General features: G+C 44.8%; 1 protein-coding gene and 2 non-coding genes across 6 annotated transcripts in view; all 3 read left to right on the top strand.

Moving 5' to 3' along the window:
* The window catches only part of CHD8 (chromodomain helicase DNA binding protein 8), a 63,255-nt gene that overhangs the window by 40,926 nt on the left and 2,720 nt on the right, over positions 1-19,609 (top strand). For 3 of the 4 annotated variants that reach the window (XM_042473170.1, XM_042473169.1, XM_042473168.1), the window contains 21 exons: positions 963-1,176; positions 2,680-2,875; positions 3,245-3,412; positions 3,835-4,014; positions 4,899-5,009; positions 5,557-5,768; positions 7,790-7,989; positions 8,378-8,534; positions 9,300-9,389; positions 10,024-10,127; positions 11,269-11,383; positions 11,678-11,753; positions 12,125-12,179; positions 12,336-12,531; positions 13,277-13,485; positions 14,810-15,382; positions 17,055-17,197; positions 17,417-17,668; positions 18,516-18,623; positions 18,737-18,916; positions 19,394-19,507. In XM_042473170.1, coding sequence (XP_042329104.1) covers positions 963-1,176; positions 2,680-2,875; positions 3,245-3,412; positions 3,835-4,014; positions 4,899-5,009; positions 5,557-5,768; positions 7,790-7,989; positions 8,378-8,534; positions 9,300-9,389; positions 10,024-10,127; positions 11,269-11,383; positions 11,678-11,753; positions 12,125-12,179; positions 12,336-12,531; positions 13,277-13,485; positions 14,810-15,382; positions 17,055-17,197; positions 17,417-17,668; positions 18,516-18,623; positions 18,737-18,916; positions 19,394-19,507 — 3,653 coding nt within the window. Of the gene's footprint in view, positions 1-962; positions 1,177-2,679; positions 2,876-3,244; positions 3,413-3,834; positions 4,015-4,898; positions 5,010-5,556; positions 5,769-7,789; positions 7,990-8,332; positions 8,535-9,299; positions 9,390-10,023; positions 10,128-11,268; positions 11,384-11,677; positions 11,754-12,124; positions 12,180-12,335; positions 12,532-13,276; positions 13,486-14,809; positions 15,383-17,054; positions 17,198-17,416; positions 17,669-18,515; positions 18,624-18,736; positions 18,917-19,393; positions 19,508-19,609 lie in introns of all 4 variants that reach the window. The other variant, XM_042473167.1, reaches the window with a different exon arrangement.
* LOC121935860 lies at positions 11,490-11,598 on the top strand. Its single transcript, XR_006104882.1, has one exon. It is a non-coding gene; the product is annotated as a small nucleolar RNA U6-53/MBII-28 (small nucleolar RNA).
* LOC121935861 lies at positions 17,724-17,818 on the top strand. The gene has a single exon (XR_006104883.1). It is a non-coding gene; the product is annotated as a small nucleolar RNA U6-53/MBII-28 (small nucleolar RNA).

Genomic DNA, 19,609 nt, shown 5'->3' with positions numbered 1-19,609 from the left:
TACAGTCAGCCCTGTGTTTGCACAGATTTTTTTATCCACAGATTCAAACATCCACATTTTGAAAATATTTTAAAACTATATAAGTTCCAAAGGGCACACTTTTATTTTGTCATTTTATATGAGGGACACCATTTTACTACCATTGTATATAATGCGACTTGAACATCCACGGATTTTGGTATCTACAGGGGATCCTGGAACCAAACTCCAGTGGATTCCAAGGGCCCACTGTACAAGTATAGAGAAAGTGGGATGTATGAGGTTTTGTTTCCCTTCTAATATTACATACCTGAGGTATTAAGTCTTAAAGATGAGAGAGTCAGGACATTGAATTGGGAATTGTAGCTTATTGAGAGCACCAGAGCTCTCTGACAGAGAAGGCTAAATGTCACAAAACTACAATTCCCAGAATTCCCTAGCATTGAGCCAGGTCCCAAAGTGGTCCCAAACTGGATTATTTCTGCAGTGTGTTTTGGACCCGTGTCAAGAATCTCTTCACCTGCCTCATGATATTTTGCAAGGTAGACATGGACATTTTGAAGGGAAAACATTTAAGAGATACAGTTAGAATTTAAATTGTTTAAAATGCTTTTTCCAAGTATCTCAGTGTAAGTGTGTTACTTTTTCATCCATTAATATTGAAGTTGTTTGGTTTTAACATCCTACTTGCGTTTTCAGAGAATTTTACTGAAATGGGCGTTGGCAATCCTTGAAATACCTGCACCAAATTCTGTGTTCCTCTTGAAACATCTGAGATTTTTCATTTGTACTAAGATACTACTCAGAGATGAGAGTCATTGGATTCAATAAAAATGGAATGGACCAAATTGGTTTTTAAAGGACAGGTTTCTAGTTATCACAAAAGTTTTTTGCTATATGCTTCAAAGCTCTTGGCTTCTGTAGGTTTTGTCTTCAGGTGTCTTGGTAGTGTGTTCTCACAAATTTCTTTGCTTCCAATTTAGGTGCAGAGGAGAAGATTCTGACTGAGTTTCGGGATTCCTGCCACCACCACGTGCCCCATGACTTCCCCCTGCAAGCTATGGTGCGTTCCTCCGGGAAGCTGGTGCTGATCGATAAGCTGCTTCCCAAGTTGAAAGCTGGGGGCCACAAGGTGCTTATCTTTTCCCAAATGGTCCGTTGCCTCGATATCCTGGAGGACTACCTCATCCAGAAGAGGTGAGATCCTGGTGTCAAGAAAAGAGTCCAAAATGGAAATGTGCCATGGTCCTGAAAAGCCAGCTTGTATTCACATGGGGTGTAGATAGCCAAAAAGACAAACAGACTCGTCCTTGAACAGATCAAGACTGAACTCTCCCAGGAAGCCAAGATGATTATACTGAGGCTGTCATACTATGGTCATATCATGAGAAGGTGTTCCTCATTAGAAAAGACAATAATACTAGGAAAGGTAGATGTCAGTAGAAAGAGAGGAAGACAGTAAGCCAGATGGCTAGACTCAGGGAGGTCACGGGCCTGAATCTACCACCAGTGACTGTACTGTCACCCTCCAATCAGAAGTCCATTCAGCATTGGAAGTGACAATTATTTTATCTTACTGGAGGCAGGGCTTGCCTACCGTGGGTGAAGTATGGCTTATTTCTAAGAGCATCAGCCTTGCATCAAAATCTCAACTTTTACATGCTTGGTCCATTTAAATAGAATCATCGAGTTGAGAGAAGATGGAAAGCTCATTAAATATTGGACTGATTTACCGTGTTCACCCACCAGGACTCTGTCTACCTCATCCCAAATCTATTTCATGCTGTTGCCCTTCCAGAAGTAGACCAGTAGCAGCCAATCCTTTCCATTTCCATTTTCTTTTTTTTTTTTTTTTCCATCAAACATACATTTTTCTTGCAAGTCAGTTTCACACTTTATAGGGTCTTATAGGGCCATGAGGTAGAATGAAGTTATAGACTTCTTTCATGGCATCCTTTAATTGTCCACTATATGTATTAAAAACTACTATCAGGTAAATGGTTAGCGCATAAGGAGGAGTGTTTGGCCCCAGAATTGATGTGCTAGCTTTCTGCTTGTGAGAAATTGATAACATGAGTATCTTCAGAGCTATGTTTTCCATCCCGCCTACCCCTCCCAGCCAGCAGTTTGACAGTGATATAGTCTGCTGCCATACTGCAGAATTAATGCAGTTTGACACCACTTTAACAGTCATAGCTCCATCCTATGGAATCCTGAGGTTTGTAGTTTATTGTGGCACCAGAGCTCTCTAACAGAAACTAAATGTCTCACAAAACTTCAAATCCCAGCATTCTGTAGCATTGAGCATTCTACAGTGTAGATGTAACCATGATCTGTTTCTGCATCTCCTGTCTCTTCCACCTCATTGTACTGTCTCATTGTACAGTAGATCAGGAGTTTGTAACATATGACCTTATAAGTGTTGTTGTTCTGCAACTCCCATCATTCCTCCACATGCTGGGTAGAAGGGAGTCACAGTCCAACAATGTTATTAGGGTTACCTAGTCCTCACTGCTGCTCCGAAGGGGCAACCGTAGGAGATGAGTGCTGTAGCCAGATAAGCCCCTTTTCTTCCTGTCAGGGTCTTCAACAGGTGTGAGCTTTCTGGGATACCAATACCATTAACACATGTGTTTCCCCTAACCTATTCAGATTCCAAATTCCTTAAAGGAATACCTGACCCACATCTTTTTTACATAGGTATTTGTATGAGCGCATTGATGGGCGAGTGCGGGGCAACCTGCGGCAGGCAGCCATTGACCGCTTCAGTAAGCCTGACTCAGATCGGTTTGTCTTCCTGCTCTGCACTCGGGCAGGAGGGCTGGGGATCAACCTAACAGCTGCTGACACATGCATCATCTTCGACTCAGATTGGAATCCTCAGAATGACCTACAGGTATGGCAGAGTTAGGGGGGGGGGGGAATCCAGATAACTGAATCTGTGTGATGCGACTAAATCACACATGTTTGGAGCCTGATATGGGAAGCCATAGGATCAGATTTCCACCACCATCGCCACTCTAAGGTCAGCCTATCATGGGGTTTGTTCAGAGGAGGTTGGCCATTGCCTTCCCCTGAGGCTAAGAGCATGTGACTTGCCTAAGGTCACCCAGTGGGTTTCATGGCCAAACTGGGAATTGAACCCTGGTCTCCAGAGTTGTAGTCTAACACTCAAACCACTAAACCATGCTAGGAGACAAGTCTTTGATGGAAGCCTCAGTTTTTCCACTTCATTTTCTTGACCTTTCATTCTCTTCCCCCCTAGGCCCAGGCTCGCTGCCATCGTATTGGGCAGAGCAAAGCGGTGAAAGTTTACCGTCTCATTACCCGCAACTCCTATGAGCGTGAGATGTTTGATAAAGCTAGCCTCAAGCTAGGACTGGACAAGGCTGTTCTGCAGTCCATGAGTGGGCGTGAAGGCAGCATTGCTGGAGTAAGAATTTGCAGCAGTGGGGCGAATGTTGGGAGAGGGAGGAACAGGTTCTGGAAGGGGGAAATTACTTTGTCTACACTGATGTGGGTTTTATCACCCTTGAAATGTGGGTTTTCTCTTGCAAATTTGGGCTGGTTTTATCTCATGCTGGAGGCTTATATACTTTGGGGGGGGGGAGTTTTTCTGACTTCTTCATCCTCCACATCCTGTCTCCCACCATCTACAGTGCTGGCTGTTTGGATGTGTCTGACGGAGAAGAAGGGGTTCAGTAAAACTGGAAAAGCACAAATCCTTCATATTCTGTGGCTTTGGCTCTAATTTCATAGGCTATTTTCCAGTCCGCTCCAGTCTAGGTCACTGATGTTCTTCATGTCCTTCCCTCACTATTGGCCGTTCTCTTTCCTTTTTCCTTTCCTCACCAGATCCAGCAGTTTTCAAAGAAGGAGATTGAGGACCTACTGCGCAAGGGAGCCTATGCTGCCATAATGGAAGAGGACGATGAGGGCTCCAAATTCTGTGAGGAAGATATTGACCAAATTCTGCTTCGCCGTACCACCACCATTACCATTGAGAATGAGGGGAAGGGATCCACCTTTGCCAAGGTAGTTTCCTGTTCCGTTACCATTGCTTGCTTTTATTACTATAAATCGATCTCATATATAAGTCGAGGGCAGGTTTTGGAGCCAAAATTATGGATTTTGATATTACCCGTGGATAAGTCAAGGGTAAAACCTAGGGGCATGTAACGAAGGATCTAAAGTGGATGAACCAAAGGAAAACAACACCAAAGAACTTACAAAATTCCAGCAGGCATAACTATTTCTGCTCATGCTAAAGGCTGGATGGATAAGAAACTAGAAAGGGGTCAATGCTTCCAAGGCGCATTAAAATCTTGCATTTCACCATATATATATGAGTTAAAATACAGCACTTACATTGACCCATGGATAAGTCGACCCAGGTTTTTTGGGTCAATTTTTTAACCTAAATTTCAAGACTTATACATGAGTATATACAGTAATTAGTTACCTAGATGATTCCATGCTTTTCCCAGTAGAGATAGATGATAAAAGGACAAGAAGGCAACAAAGAAGTGGAACCATTAGCATTCTAGATGCTGTAGAAACTGAAGAAGGAGTTTTCTTATCCCAGAGAATGTTCTTATTTCTGGTATTGTGAAGGGAAGACTATTATGAATTGACAAAAGAGTTTGGGGCAAGTTTGGGGAAGATTTGTAAAATAAAAAGAGAGAAAAGGAGCAATATAAGTTGTACAGAACTACTCGTATGCTCGTAGCATCTTTCCTATGAGATCTAGAAACTTGTTTTATTGTAAAACTGAACTCCACTGTTCCACATTAGGAAGCCATGCTCACTGTTCATCAGAACAAAAACTGATTTTCAGTGTATGGTACACATACATACTTCAGTAGGATTGGCTTCCCCACATACTTCACTGATCTGATTTTTCTTCCTCTGTTTACCAGGCAAGCTTTGTGGCCTCTGAGAACAGGACTGATATCGCCTTGGATGATCCCAACTTTTGGCAGAAATGGGCCAAGAAGGCTGACTTGGATCTGGATATGCTCAACAGCAAGGTGGGCAGAGAAGAGTGGCATGTCCAACATGGTTTATTTGAGACTGAATTTGATCTAGTTTTATTATGTGAACTTTACAGTAAGGCCAACAAAAACATGATGATCTTTCCATGCAGGTCATTCCCTTCCCCAAACAACTGTCTCCCTTCCTCCATAACAAAGAGGCAATATAGTACCATTGGCTCTCCGCATTTGCAGCTTTGACTTTTGTGGATTTGGTTATTTTCAGATTTGATTAATATGTTATCTCTAGGTCCTCCAGCTCAACTCTGTGGTCAACTTCAGCTGGAAGTTGACCATAGTATTGTGCTCAGGTTAAAAAAATGTTTTTTATTGTTTTGTTTTGTTTTTCTATTTTCTTTTCGGACCTGTGCCCCTAACCCAACCAAATATGGAGGGCCCACTGTACTTACCCAACTTTATTCAGCCCTGATTTGTGAAGGAGGGGGAGAACTTGCATTTGTGAACTGTCCCTGGCAAGGTTGGCATTTTGAGACAAGGTTGATCTAGGGTGTATATCTCTCTCCATTTCTCTCATCCTTCTCAGAACAACCTGGTGATCGATACGCCCCGGGTGCGTAAACAGACACGTCACTTCAGCACCCTGAAGGATGACGACTTAGTAGAGTTCTCTGACTTGGAGAGTGATGATGATGACCGGCCCCGCTCCCGACGCCACGATCGGCACCACCACCCACTGCACCACTCATATGGCCGCACAGACTGCTTCCAGGTGGAGAAACAACTGCTAGTCTATGGGTATGTGGAATGGGTGGGAGCCAATGTCATGGGCTTGTAGGGATGTGGGTGAAGGGAAGATCATTTCCTCACTGGCAGGGTGGTGGGTAGGATGTTGGAGGTCTGACCTTCATCTGTTTGAATTACTGTTACTCAAAACAGTGAGGTTCTTCCAGAAGCTTCTCAAGGGGCTTCTTCAAGAAGACCAGTCATGGTAGAAAAGCTTCTATCAAAGACAGTTGGCTTATCCACTATTCCTTCTACATGCAGAAGTGGATGGTTGGGTCCACATTCTGAGGCCACAGTACAGTCCTGTCCAGCAACATGCATGGGTGGACTATTCCCTATCTGAACAGGCAGAGGGTACCTGCCTTTCCTAGATCCTCTGTAGGATCCAGGGGTCACACACATAGACACACATAGAAGTCACAAATCAATAGAGGAATAACATTCCTTCAAAGTAGAAACTGTTGGGTTAATTAGTCAATTTTAAATTTGATAGAACTGTGTCAGTACAAGTCTTTTAAAAAATGTTCATTGAAGGAGAAAAGAACTTGTTTCTTAACCTACAACAGGAGTGGTGAACCAAGGCTCTCCAGATGATTTGGCTTACAAATTCTATTGATCCTAACCAGCATATACACAGGGCTACAGTTGTCCAGAAGTTTCCTTACCAGAAGCTGTTCCTTTCTAGAAGGAAGATTAGGACCAAAACTTAAAGTACATTAGTACTATGTTGTCACTCATCCTTTGTTTTTCAAGTGAGTTTGGATGCCATCTTAGAGAGAACATTTTGTTTGAGCGAATGGAGGAATGCCTTTTTACAAACAATGACTGCTGTCTGCTTGCAAGTGTTACTATTATTTCTTTTTTAAGATGCTGCTTAGTCAGTGGTGCCTTTCTAATTTTGGAAAAGATTTTTGCTGGATAGATCTTACTAATTAAAGGTTGCATCCTTAAATGTTCATGTTGGTCAAATCTGAGAACTGAAGAGATTCCACTGCACACAACAGCCTTCCCAGATCATGTAATCTGACCCATGTAAAGGAGGTCACCAAGTTGAGAAAGGCTGCAGTAACACATTCAAGTATAAATGAATCAAGAAATTCAGTTAGAAACTAGGGGATAGTACACACATCCCCGAAGGGGTGGCCTGGAGCCGCCCCTGTCCCGGCCAGATCGAGACTGCAGCAACTAGACGCCGCGGCCCTGATTTGGCCTTTGCAGGGCACAAAAAGAAACCATAAAAAGCAGCTCCTTTTTGTGCCCTGCAAAGGGCTTGATAGTTGCATTGCCATGGCTTGGCAGTGCTCATTTGGCGCTGCGTCGTATATACACAATGCTGGAGGAGCGCCATGATGCCATGCAGTGTGCGGTGCAGCACACAGCATCATGCCACCCTGGGAGCAGAGCTGGGGCATGCCTCGTATAGACTCTACACCCCAGCTCTGCCCCCAAGCTACCCCAAACTGCTGGTCTGCACAGCCCCTAGGTGTAGAAAGTTGCTGTGAAAGTGAGTGGGAGGATTTCCTCATTTGCTCTTCATATATGAGTCTTGTGTTGTTGTGTGCCTTCCAGTCATTTCCAACTTGTGGTGACTCTAAGGCAAACCTGTCATGAGGTTTTCTTGGTAGAATTTATTCAGAAGAAGTTTGCCCTTGCCTTCCTCTGAGGCTGAAAGAGTGTGACTTGCCCAAGGTCAATGAGTACATTTCCATGGCCAAGTCAGGATTCTGACCCTGGTCTTCAGAGTTATAGTCTCAAGTTCAAACCAGTGCAACATCCTGCCTCCCACTAGTAAGTGCCTACTAGCATATAAATCACAGCCGTGTAGAGTCCTATCATCTCTAGAAGTTGTGCTTAATTTCTTTACTGAGAAGTATGACCCACTGAATTTAGTGAGATTAACTGGCAGATAAATGTGTGTAGAGTTGCAATCATTGTTACGAACAGATAGGGATAAAAAGAAAATGTTTTGAGACTCCTCGTATACCATAGGCATACACCATTAATATTTCCAACTTTGCCGGTTTTCTTGGTAGCTGGGGCCGTTGGCGAGAAATTCTGTCGCATGGACGATTCAAGCGGCGTATGTCTGAGCGGGATGTGGAGACCATCTGCCGGGCCATCTTGGTCTACTGCCTCATGCATTACCGAGGAGATGAGAACATCAAAGGCTTCATCTGGGATCTTATCAGCCCAGTTGAGAATGGCAAAGCCAAAGAGCTTCAAAATCACTCCGGTAAGGGAAACTTTATTTTTCTCTATTGGCCTCCACTGGAAATAATATTATTTCCTCGAAGCCTTTAGTCTTCCTATTGTGATGACCTTTGCCATACTGGAGCTTCCATTTTATGGCAAAGGTCATCACAATAGCAAGCCTTCTAAGATGATGTCCATCTTGGATTTTGTGGGACTCAGGTGTTCAGGGTGGTAGTGGTGGTGGGAAGTGGGAATTCAAGATGGCAAAACATCTTGGGAATGGGATAATGTGTAGTCTGTCTGTATGTCTATGTGAGCTTGAGATGTGATGGAAAAACTGGGGTAAACCTAATCCCTATGCACTGGTTCCATATTGTATCTAGAGAGCCATGCCCCTGCTCTGAGCTCACTTCCTGTTCCTCGGGCAGGCCTGTCCATCCCAGTCCCACGGGGCCGCAAGGGGAAGAAAATCAAGCCCCAGACCACCTTCGACTTCCAAAAAGTTGATTGGATTCGCAAGTACAACCCAGACACCCTCTTCCAGGATGAGGGTTACAAGAAACACCTCAAGCACCAATGTAACAAGTAAGATGTGATGCAAAGGGGAATTCACTTGAACATACCAGTACACCTAGTGAGGGCAGACCCACATTGTGTCTCTCATCCGCAGTCCACTTTATTCATATGGAAAAGACATGAATCCTATTTCACTGGCAAAATGGTGGTCAAGTAGCACAATATATTTATCTTTTCCCAAAGCTGATATTGTTAGGTGATTTGTTTAGAGGATATCCTGTAGAGGATACTTTTGGGATGTTTTGTAAGTTTTTCTGAAAAAATAGACTGATCAGCCAGTCCCACCCATGTGGCATCCCAATGTGTTGGACTGCAACTCTCCTAATCCTAGGGGCTTATGGTAGTTGTAGTCCAATGCAACAGGTGGTTTCCACAGTGGGGCAGGCTAGGGGTTGTATCTCCCCATCCCCCCCCTTCATTGTTCTTGCCTTCCTTTCTACAGGAATAAGTTCTGGTTTATGCTGTGCAAAATGCGGGGAGGTTGCTTTGATTGTGAGTTCCTGCATGGCAGGGGGGTTGGACTGGATGGCCCTTGTGGTTTCTTCCAACTCTATGATTTTATGATTCTATAGCAGTTGGCTATTCCCCCCCCCTCCCCAATATGTCTAGACTGGAAGAGCAAAGAAGATCCTTCCTGCCCTTCTCTAGAATTTAATAAGTGAAGGGGTCAGAGATTTGATTTGCTGTCAGGATTAGTCGAGGAAAGTTTTGTACTCTTGTGCCCCTCCACCCATCAGCTCAATTCTGAATGTTCTTGTTCCCTCCCTTCCCTAGGGTACTCCTACGGGTTCGCATGCTTTATTACCTCCGCCAGGAAGTGATTGGGGACCAGGCTGCGAAAGTGTTGGCAGGTGTTGTTTCCAGGTAATAATATTTTATTGATTTGTCTATAAATCCCATAATGATGTTTTTGCTTTTTAAAAATTCTACCCTTCCTCCAAATGACTCAAGGTGAGATAACACACACACACACACACACACACACTCTTATCCTCATTCTGAAAACCTTCATTGGTTTTCATTGGTGAGCTATCTTGGATCCCTGTTGAGGAGAAAGGCAGCATCATATAATTTATTTTTAAATAAATAAATTTTAAAAAACCACATTAGCTTTTGTTCCTCTTGCCCATTCCCTATGCCAAGGAAAGGGAAAGGAATGAAAGTTCTGTCTTCCCATAACCTACAAGGCACAAAGGGACTTAGAAGCCTCCATGGACCTGGTTCCCAATCCTTTGCAAGGTTACATTAGGCCCATAGAGTGAAGACACTTGCCCACCCATCATATAATTTGTCTCTCATTGGTTGAGATCAGATTTTATTCCCTCTGTGTTTCTTTGTCAGCTGTACATACATTCCTAGAAATACATATAATCCTTGCTGAGGCCTATAGGTAGGGTGGGATTTCTGCAAGGTGCTCCATTCATTTCTGACTGACTCTCTTCTGCTCCCACTGATGTGTTGTTTGCTTTTCTTTTCCTACATTCACTAATTCTTGCAGCGAAATCGACATCTGGTTCCCAATGGTAGATCAAGCAGAGGTTCCCACAGCCTGGTGGGATGCAGAAGCTGACAAGTCGTTGCTCCTTGGGGTGTTCAAACATGGTAGGTGATTTTTCAATACAATTCCAGGGGAAACGGTTAGAGATTAGGGTTGCTTCCTGCCAACGTTATGCTCCCTCAGATGGTGGGCAAAATGTGAGCTGTAGCCCCAAAGCGCCCCAGCAGTGCCCCAGAGCTCTCCAAATTTTCTAGTATGTTCCACTTCAATAAAAATGTGCAATTTCAGGACAATTGTTAAAACCATGCAGAAAGCCCTACCAGATTACAAAAACATATAAAAATGCACCACAAGTGTCTCAGAATCCTATACTATTCCCCAAACACCCCAGTTTTCCTCTGCAGTCCTCAAAATAGGGACAGGAAGGGCTGGGAAGTCACTGCTTGTTGCCATTTGAGAGAGATTGCAAAGGAAAACAGATTTATTTGGGTTTGCTGTGGGGTTATGGTGCCCTGGGGGTGGAGTGGGAAAGTGGCCCTAACCCCCACCCCAAAGTTACCCACCCCTGCCTAGGCTGTAGCCAGCATGCCAATCAGGCATTCTCAGGTATGCAGCCTAAACTTCTGAAGTTTTTGGAGATGGATAGGTTACCAGTGTTGTTGAACTGTTAATTTCCATCATGCCTTGGCAAAGAGTAGTTCAGGCAGATAGGAGCTGGGAGTCCCAACAGTTTGGGTAGGGCCACAGATTCCAAATCTCTGAGCTACACACCAGCTGTGCTAAAAGAGTTTACCAAATGAAATGTCTTTCTGGAAAGAAATATCTGGATGCTGGCAGGTGACCCCCAGAAAGGGACCAAAGTGGGAGTGCCCTGGGGAGGGAGTTCTAAAGCCTCTGCGGAGGGTGTTCTAGGTGCAGCCACAAAGGTGTTTATCAGACGAGCTCTTAAAGAGGTACTATTCCAGTGTGACTCCTCTAGCTGCCTCCTGTTGCATGCTGGGATTGGCAGTTTTAAGGAGGGGTATTTAGAATTCTCAGGCAGAGAAGTTCAGCTCCTTAAAACTGCCAATCCCAGCATGCAACAGGAGGCTGCTAGAGGAGTCACATTGGAATAGTAGCTCTTTAAGAGCATAGTGTGATAAACATCAAAGAAGACCCTGTTTCAATTTCAACTTTAGCGAAGGTTATATGGAGGTGAGGGCAGATTACCTACACTTCTCTAAACCACTTTTGCCCTTTCTTCAGGCTATGAGAAATACAACACCATGCGAGCGGATCCTGCCCTCTGCTTTCTGGAAAAGGCCGGTCGCCCTGATGACAAGGCCATCGCTGCTGAGCACCGCCTGGATGTGGGCGAGGGGTGAGTGGCCAACCAAGATGGAGCTGTTGCCAATGGTTTGTGGGGAATTAATGTATGAGGAGAAACTCTCCACCATTTCAGGATGAAAGGGGAGCATGACGCCTCACACCCATGATGACTAGCCATGCTAATACTGAGCCACCGAGTGGAGCTGCCTGCTCTGAACTCGGGTGTCAGTGAGTTAAGCTTGCTTCTCACAGGAAGACCTGAGGTGTGCATGTGAAGGGGATAAGAAAAATGGTGATTAAAGTAGAGCTAACTAATTGAATTTCTTTTCCCCTTTATTCCCAATAGGGTGGATTTTGATAAGGACTGCGAGGATCCGGAATACAAACCGGTGGGAGGTCCCATCAAAGAGCAAGATGGAGAGGTTAGAGCCTCAACTAATTGCAAAGTTAATATAGGTTCTAGATTTCTCTCTTGTTGTTAAAATCAGCCTCCATTTGTGGCCATTTTGTTTGTTAGTTTATATTCATAGCCTGCTTTCCAGCTATAAAGGCTCTAAAAGTGGCTGTTGTATCTGTAATAACAAGAAGAAAAGACAAAGCAGTCAGGCCCTGCTCTCAGGCTCACAATTTAAAAAGGCACAACACAAGAGGAACAGCAGATGGGGAGGGCACGGGAAAATAAGAAAACTCAAGCTCAGTTTCTTAATTCTGCGAGGTTCCTCAGCTGGTGAGGGACCAGTCGAGGAGCCTCTTCCAGTCCTCTCATTTGTGGCACTGATCTCTCTCTCAATAGGGTGACCCATTGATGATGATGGATGAGGAAATATCTGTGGTGGATGGAGAGGAAGGTAAACACATGCTGGCAGAAAGTGTTTGTTGAAGGCCTTGGTGAGATTCTTAAGTGTCTTCTTCTGGGCAGTGAGGAAGAAAAAAAGAAAAGCCATGTGTCAGTGGTGGTGTCTAGGGGAAAAAAGTCAAACAGACAACCTTTATCTTTTCCTCAGGCCAACCAGGGAACCTGTTCTGGCCCCCAACCTCCACTCTCACAGCTCGTTTGCGGAGGTTAATCACTGCTTTTCAGCGGAGTTACAAGCGTGAACAACTCAAGATGGAAGCCGCAGAGCGAGGAGACCGCCGACGGCGCCGATGCGAGGCTGCCTTCAAGCTGAAGGAAATGGTGCGGCGGGAGAAGCAGCAACGGTAATACTGTCCCAACTCTGGTAGTATCTCAAGAGACTTCTCTTTCCTTGCCTCGATTTCCCTCTTCCTTCTAGGAGTTTGAACTAAGCAAAAGTGCCCATTTGTCTCTACAGCTTAGGAAAGCTAATTTTTTATATATATTACATGAGGAATTATGGGAATCCTGTTGCAAACTTGTCCAAGTTCTCCTTTTCCTGTCCAGATCCATGTTACAGTCAAAAAAACCTGAAAGGGTATAGATTCAAGCAGTAGGTGGGCCCCAAAACTGGCAAAACCAGGCATGTCTTAATAGTTGCCTTTCACTAAACGAGAACAATAATAAAGCCATTTTCATCCAGGCTTTCTTCTTCCTTCACTTTTAAAATCAGCTGTATAGCTGCAGGACAGAGTAAGATGAAGTAAGTAATACAGTACTAATAATCTGTAATGGCATTTACTGAGGGAGGCTGGAGCTCCAGATTGAGAATCCAGCCATTGTTAAAAAATGAGGTGGCTCAGGAACACCCCATAACTATGGAACCAGCCCTGAAAAAGTCCTTGTGTCTGGTGCCTACTGCAACAGTCTTAATAGCTCCACTCCTTTCTAAGCACTTTCAATACAGTAGCCAATCATTAGTCAGTACAAAATGGCTCTCACAGCAAACCAGGGGAATCTCAGAATAGTTAAGCAGAGAGAGCTTTCCGCTGAAGCTTCTCCCTGTGGCTTGACTCTTTCCTCACTCTTCTCCTCCCCTGTCTTTTGAAGGTGGACGCGGCGAGAACAGTCAGACTTCTACCGTGTGGTCTCCACTTTTGGGGTGGAGTATGATCCAGACACTATGCGCTTTCACTGGAACCGCTTCCGAGCTCTAGCACGCCTGGACAAGAAAACAGATGAGAGCCTTGCCAAATATTTCCACGGCTTTGTAGCTATGTGTCGGCAAGTGTGTCGGTTGCCTCCAGCTGCAAGCGATGGTTAGTAAGAGCTTTTGGATCAATGGGGGGGGGGGTCTCCAGGATTGGGCATGGAGGTGACAACTCCTCAGAGCTCACTTGGCAAGCTTTCTTCCTTCTCATATCCCAAATGTCTAGAAAATAGTTGTTGCACCTTGGGTCATCTATTTCCTATTGACAGTGAGGGGACAAGATCTGAAGAGAATGGGCGGGAAAGTAATGTCTTTTCCTAACTGCAATTTGTCCCACAGCAACTAACGCAAGAATCCATTATTCATTCGTTCTTATTCTAGCATTTATGTATTGCTTGCTACAATAACATCTCTAAGCTGTGGTTGGGGAAAGTACAAGGCTATAGGCTCCAAACTGCCTCCAAGATTATTTTTGTGACTTCTATTCTGCCCCTGCCCCCTACATGTCCAGGTCACTTCGTAGTGGAAGAAAAGGCCTCTTCTGGGCTAAAACAGGCTGGATGGCGGTGGGGTTACAAATGCGGGGGGGGGGGGGGGGGAATTCATCTGGAGCTATTTGGTACCATTTTAGAGTGTTTTTTATTTCACTTTTTATCCCCAGGGTTCAGGGCTGCCCACCAAAGTTCTGTATTATTGTTATTATTAACCTTTATTTATAAAGCGCTGTAGGAAGCAGATTGACTTCCTGAGCATTAGGAATTGCCTATAACTGCCCTAAGCAGTACAGAAACCATATGAAATTGTTAAAAGCCCATTTAATAAGATAATAGACAACTTTAAAACACTCCAAGATTCATATAGAAAACACAGCTGGAGAAAGCCTATGTAGGCTAGTATATTTTAGTAAGTGTGTAAAACTAAACACTATCTCCTCTCAAACCAAATTTGGGGGGGAGGGAGGGTTGGCATCCACAGGACAAGGATCACCATTGGGAAGGCCTGTCTTTGTGTTGTGCAGCAGCTTACATTAACTGTGAACAACCAATAAGGCCTGACTTGAGTATCTCACCATCAGTTGAGCAAGTGCACATAGGATGGGACAATCCCTCCCACTGGACTCCTCTTACAGTAAGCCCCAATATTTTTGTTTTCCTCTGTAGTCCCTCTCAAAATGGCAACAGGATGTGATGCAGTTTCACCTGTCACCATTTTGAGGGGGACTATGGAGTAAAACCCAGGTAATTGGGGGTAAAATAGGGATTTGGAGTGTGTGGGGGGTGGGGGGACTTCAGTGTATTTTTATGCATTGAAGGGCTATTTTTTTTGGAGGGGGTTCTTAAAATCACATTTTGAAAAAAGCTGGGGCACTAGGGCGAGCAGTGTGACAGTGTCACAGCATGCGTTCCAAATTCCTTTCCCTCTTTCTCTTGCAGAGTCTCCAGATCCAACGCTGTTCATTGAACCCATCACGGAGGAGCGGGCCTCACGCACCCTGTACCGGATCGACCTCTTAAGGCGCCTGCGGGAGCAAGTGCTATGCCACCCACTCTTGGAAGAACGCCTCACCCTGTGCCAACCGCCTGGTCCAGAAATGCCACCCTGGTGGCAGTGTGGGCGCCACGATGGCGAGCTGCTGCGAGGGGTGGCGCGCCACGGCCTCAGCCAGACCGACGCCACCATCATGCAGGATCCAGAGTTCTCCTTCTTGGCAGCTCGCCTCAGCCACATGCACAGTCGGGCAGGGAGCACAGGGACGCCCCCACTGCCACCTCCTCCACCACTGCCGCAACCTTCAGGGCTGCCTGTTCCTGGAGCCAGTGCGCCTGCTGTTCCATCTCCCCTTCTCTTACCCCCGCCTTTACATGAGCTCCCAGCTCCATCGCAGCCCCCAGCCCTGACTATTAAACCTGAATTGGCTGATGACTCGGACTCGGAGCTTGACCTCAGCAAGATCTCTGCTTCTTCGTCCTGCTCTTCCACCTCAGGCTGCTCTGATGACAGTGAGGGTGAGCACGTCTTCATGGCATACTTTCTCACATAGCTGAGAAGCATCTCTCCCTGAATGGATTAACTCTTGTTTTTTTCCATTAAAGGCAAAGGTCATGTGAGCTAAAAGCCATCTGGAACGTAATACACCCCTGGCTCTTTCCCCACTTCTCTCCCTGTCTCATCCCAGACATTCTTTGCTCCTTCTTTTTTTGTGTGTGTCTGTCACCTCTTAAGAGCTTTGTTCTGCCTTTCTGTACTTCTCTAGTGTTTCAGGTGTTGTCGCTCCATCCTATGGAACCCTGGGATATGTAGTTTTACAAGGTCTTTAGCGTTCTCTGCCAAAGAGGGCTGATGCCTCTCAAATCTACAAATCTCTGGATTCTCAAGGTTGGGGCTATGGTAGTTGAAATGGTGTCAAACTGCATTATTTCAATAGTGGAGATGCACCCTCAGTCTGCTGAAGTGACTGATTAAAAGCAGAAACCACTGTTTTGCCATGACCAGATACTGAAGGACCATCCTTACTACTTTGAATCATTTTCTTCATTTCTTTACTGACGAACTTGTTTCTTCACTCTTGCCAATAGATCTTTACCGGGCGAAGGCTTTTCAACAGCCATTCTACCATCCAACTCAGTTAAGCCATTAATGACACTTAAGATGCCCTTTTTAAGGTACTCCCATAGACTAGCCAATTCTCTTAATACTGCCCACCTACTTTTTACCACTGAAATCAACAGAAATGGGTGGATGAGCTGAGGAGTATAAAGCTATCACAAGCATAGTTAGGTTGATATATTCTATCATGCAATTTGGGACACCATTTCTTAGGCTATCCCACAGGCTTCCATTCAAGTGCTGAGTATATCTGGAGTAGGAGATAGGTAAAATGCAGCTTATGGGCTTCATGTGCCCCAGGGAACCTTCCATCCAGATTTTTTTTTGATTTTTCCATTCCTAGAGGCTTGCAGGAACAACAGTTTTGTAATACACATTGAGTCTCCTCTATCTTAAATGCTTGGAACCAGTAGTCTTTTGGATTTTTGTTTTGTTTTGTTTTTTCATATTTTTGAATATTTGCATATACATAATGAAGTGTCTTAGAGCTGGGACCCAAGTCGAACCATGAAATGCATTTACGTTTTCTATGCACCTTAAATACATAGCCACATTATGTAATTTTATACATAATAATTTTATTAATTTTGTGAATGAAAAAGTTGGTGTACACTGAACATCAGAAAGCAAAGGTGCCACACTCTCAGCTATCCATGTGGACAATTTTGGATTTTGGAGTACTGTATTTTGGATTTCAGAATTCTGGATAAGTGAGACTCAACCTGTAATATAGAATGTTCCCTTTCCTCCCAAATGTCATAGTGCCCACCCAAATTTGGAGGGCCAAAGATGAGAAAGAGTCCTATTATACCTGTGTGCTACAGTCTTCTTTGAAAAGACAGTCTGCATCCTTCCAGGCTTGTGGGCTTCCCTAAAAACAAAAACACAGGTATTTTCATTCCTGACATCACAATTTTCAGTTCCACACTCAGAAAGCACTTGACAAGTATTTCTGTGGGTAACCCAAGAAGAGGTATGTTGGGTTTTTTGTACTCTAGCATTGGGCCCTTTTGTTTGTAAGTGTTTCATTGCTGCAGTCCCTTTTACTCTTTGACTCTTCTTCCCTGCCAGGTGAAGAGGTCTCTTGTGGGAAGCTATTTGAGGAAGAAGAGTCGCTACTGTCCCTGCCCACCTCCCATGAAGGCAATTCCCCACAGCCCAGTGCCTCTGACTTGCTGCTGCAGGAGCGCCAGCGTGCCCATGAGTGGCCAAAGGTAATGGGGCAGAGGAGGGAAGTTTTCCCCACAGCCACATAAGCTGATGTTAAGGATGCAAACTACGTTACAAGGAGAAAGCTAAATGGCAGAAAGGGAAAGAAAGAATCATAGGCTTAGTTCCCCATGGGAGAAATGATTTTGGATTTAAATACACATTTCAAACAGGTCTCACTGCCAGAGCAGATAACATCTTTCTTTCTCTCTTGCTTCCACCAGGACCGAGTTCTCATCAACCGCATTGACGTGGTGTGTCAGGCTGTGCTGTCCGGGAAGTGGCCCACAACACAGCCAAGCCAGTTGGGTTCCTGCATTGGCCAAGGAGAAGGCTTCCCTCGCCTTCATGGAGAATACACCAGCTCTCCCATCCCGCACATTTGCCCCCTGGCAACACAGGAGGAAGGGGCAACCTCTTTCACCCGTCTCCGGCACAGCGGCCAAGAGAAAGAGTTCACTGTACAGATCAAAGATGTGAGTGGAAAGCAGGATTGGGATCTGGTGCAGTTTTGTATGCGAAGGAGGAGGTTGCCTTTGATGAATTGCCATGCTAATACTGAATTCCCAGTTGCCGACAGCACTTCTGTGGAATTTTGTGAATGGACTTTCCTTTTTCTGAGGCACCCCACTTGCTTATACACACTGAAAACAGACAATGCATGTGTGTGTCAAAAGCCTGAATAACAGAGTCTCTTTGAACGACATCTCCCAGAATCCCCCAGCTGGAATGACCAATGCTCATATTGACTGGGTAATTCTGGGAGCTTTAGGGGTTCTTTTTAATCCAAGCTCTGCAAAAAATACTCTTTACTATTGTCATGATCTTAACCTCAGTTTCATATTTTTTTAAAAAAAAAAAAGGAGAAAGAGTGGTCATCCACAAAAAGGCATGAAAATATGGAGGTTTCTGTCTTTGGGGGGGGCGGGGGAATGGATTCCTGTCTTTCCTCCACAGGTCATCAAGATCAGTTCCACATGATAATTGATATCAGATAGCTTTAGTGGAGAAGAGATTGAGGAGAGCTTGGAAAACCTCAATATGGCCAAAAACCATGTTGGCAGGAAGATGTTAGGTGTTATAGTATCAAAATAAATAAACACTAGCTTTTCCAAGTTTTGTGGAGAAGGAACTGGCCCTTGCTTCCTGCCTGCCTCCACATTCTCCTTCATGCAAGTCATGTAATCCCACTTCGATCCGAAGGGAGAAGTGGGAGAGATAGATAGATAGATAGATAGATAGATAGATAGATAGATAGATAGATAGATAGAACCATGCAACAAACCCCTTCCAAGTCTGAGCCCTGAACCTCTCCTTTCCTAGGAAGAGGGAATCAAACTGACCTTCCAGAAGCACAAACTGGTCCAGAATGGTACTGTGCGCGATCGCCCTGCTGTCACCCAGAAAAAGAGCAGCAAGAAGATGGTGGAGGTAAAAAAGGAAGGAGTGGGCAGATGAGAGGGGATATGAATTAGAATGTGAAGGATTTAGGGAAGGTTCAGTGAGAGCTCCTTGATTCTCAGCATCTTCTTTTTTGGTCCCAGCTGGAGTTGCAGTGCCTGGAAGCACTGAGGGGCCCTGATATTGATCTTGAGGCTCGTATCCCAGTGGTGAACAAAACAGATGGAACCTTGCTGGTGGGTGATGCAGCTCCACGGCGGGCTGATCTTGAAGTGTGGCTACAGGCCCACCCAGAGTATGCTGTGGACCCTCGTTTCCTGGCTGTAAGTATTACTTAACCTGTTTTCTTAACCTACCTCTCAAGTATGCCTGATCACTGCCATGGCATTTTTGAAAACCTGCCTGGGTATTAACGCTCTTGGTTGGCACTGACAATATCTTTCCATCCTGGTATCTCTGTTTCTTAGCCTAGCTGGGATATCTTCTGTTTTTCTCCTGCCCTTTCTAAAGTTTGGCTATAATTCTCAGGGTAGTTTTTAAAATGAAAGAAAAATGTTGTTACTTGCTCTCAATTTTAGGAGGGGTGTATAATTAGGTTCTGGAAGGGCAATTTTCTGCCCCAAGGTGCTACACTGACTGCTTAAAATATCCCCCCTCCCCCCAAAAAGGAAAAACAGCGCGTTGTGATCCTGCAAACTATTGGAAGGTGAAAGGTAAGGAACTAGAATAAGCCATTCTGCCTGGAACTCTTGGATTATAGACATCCAGTAACTCTTGTCTCTTTTCACTTCTCTCACTAGTTCATGGAAGAACGCCGGAAGCACAGATGGCCCCGGTTTCCAAAACCGGTTCCGATTGAGCCAACCTGCTTGGTGGGTCTGCAGGGAGTGGGCATCTCTGCTAATGGCAAAAAGGTGATTAAACAACAGAGACCCCTTCCCTCTCCAAAACACCCACTCTTAGTTTTCCACTGTGTGTGTTTCTAAAATCCCCCAAACAATGAATGGAAAGAAGAG

This window comes from Sceloporus undulatus, chromosome 6, assembly GCF_019175285.1.
Source record: "Sceloporus undulatus isolate JIND9_A2432 ecotype Alabama chromosome 6, SceUnd_v1.1, whole genome shotgun sequence".
NCBI classification, from domain to species: Eukaryota; Metazoa; Chordata; class Lepidosauria; order Squamata; family Phrynosomatidae; genus Sceloporus; species Sceloporus undulatus.
This window is presented reverse-complemented; position numbering and strand designations above follow the sequence as displayed.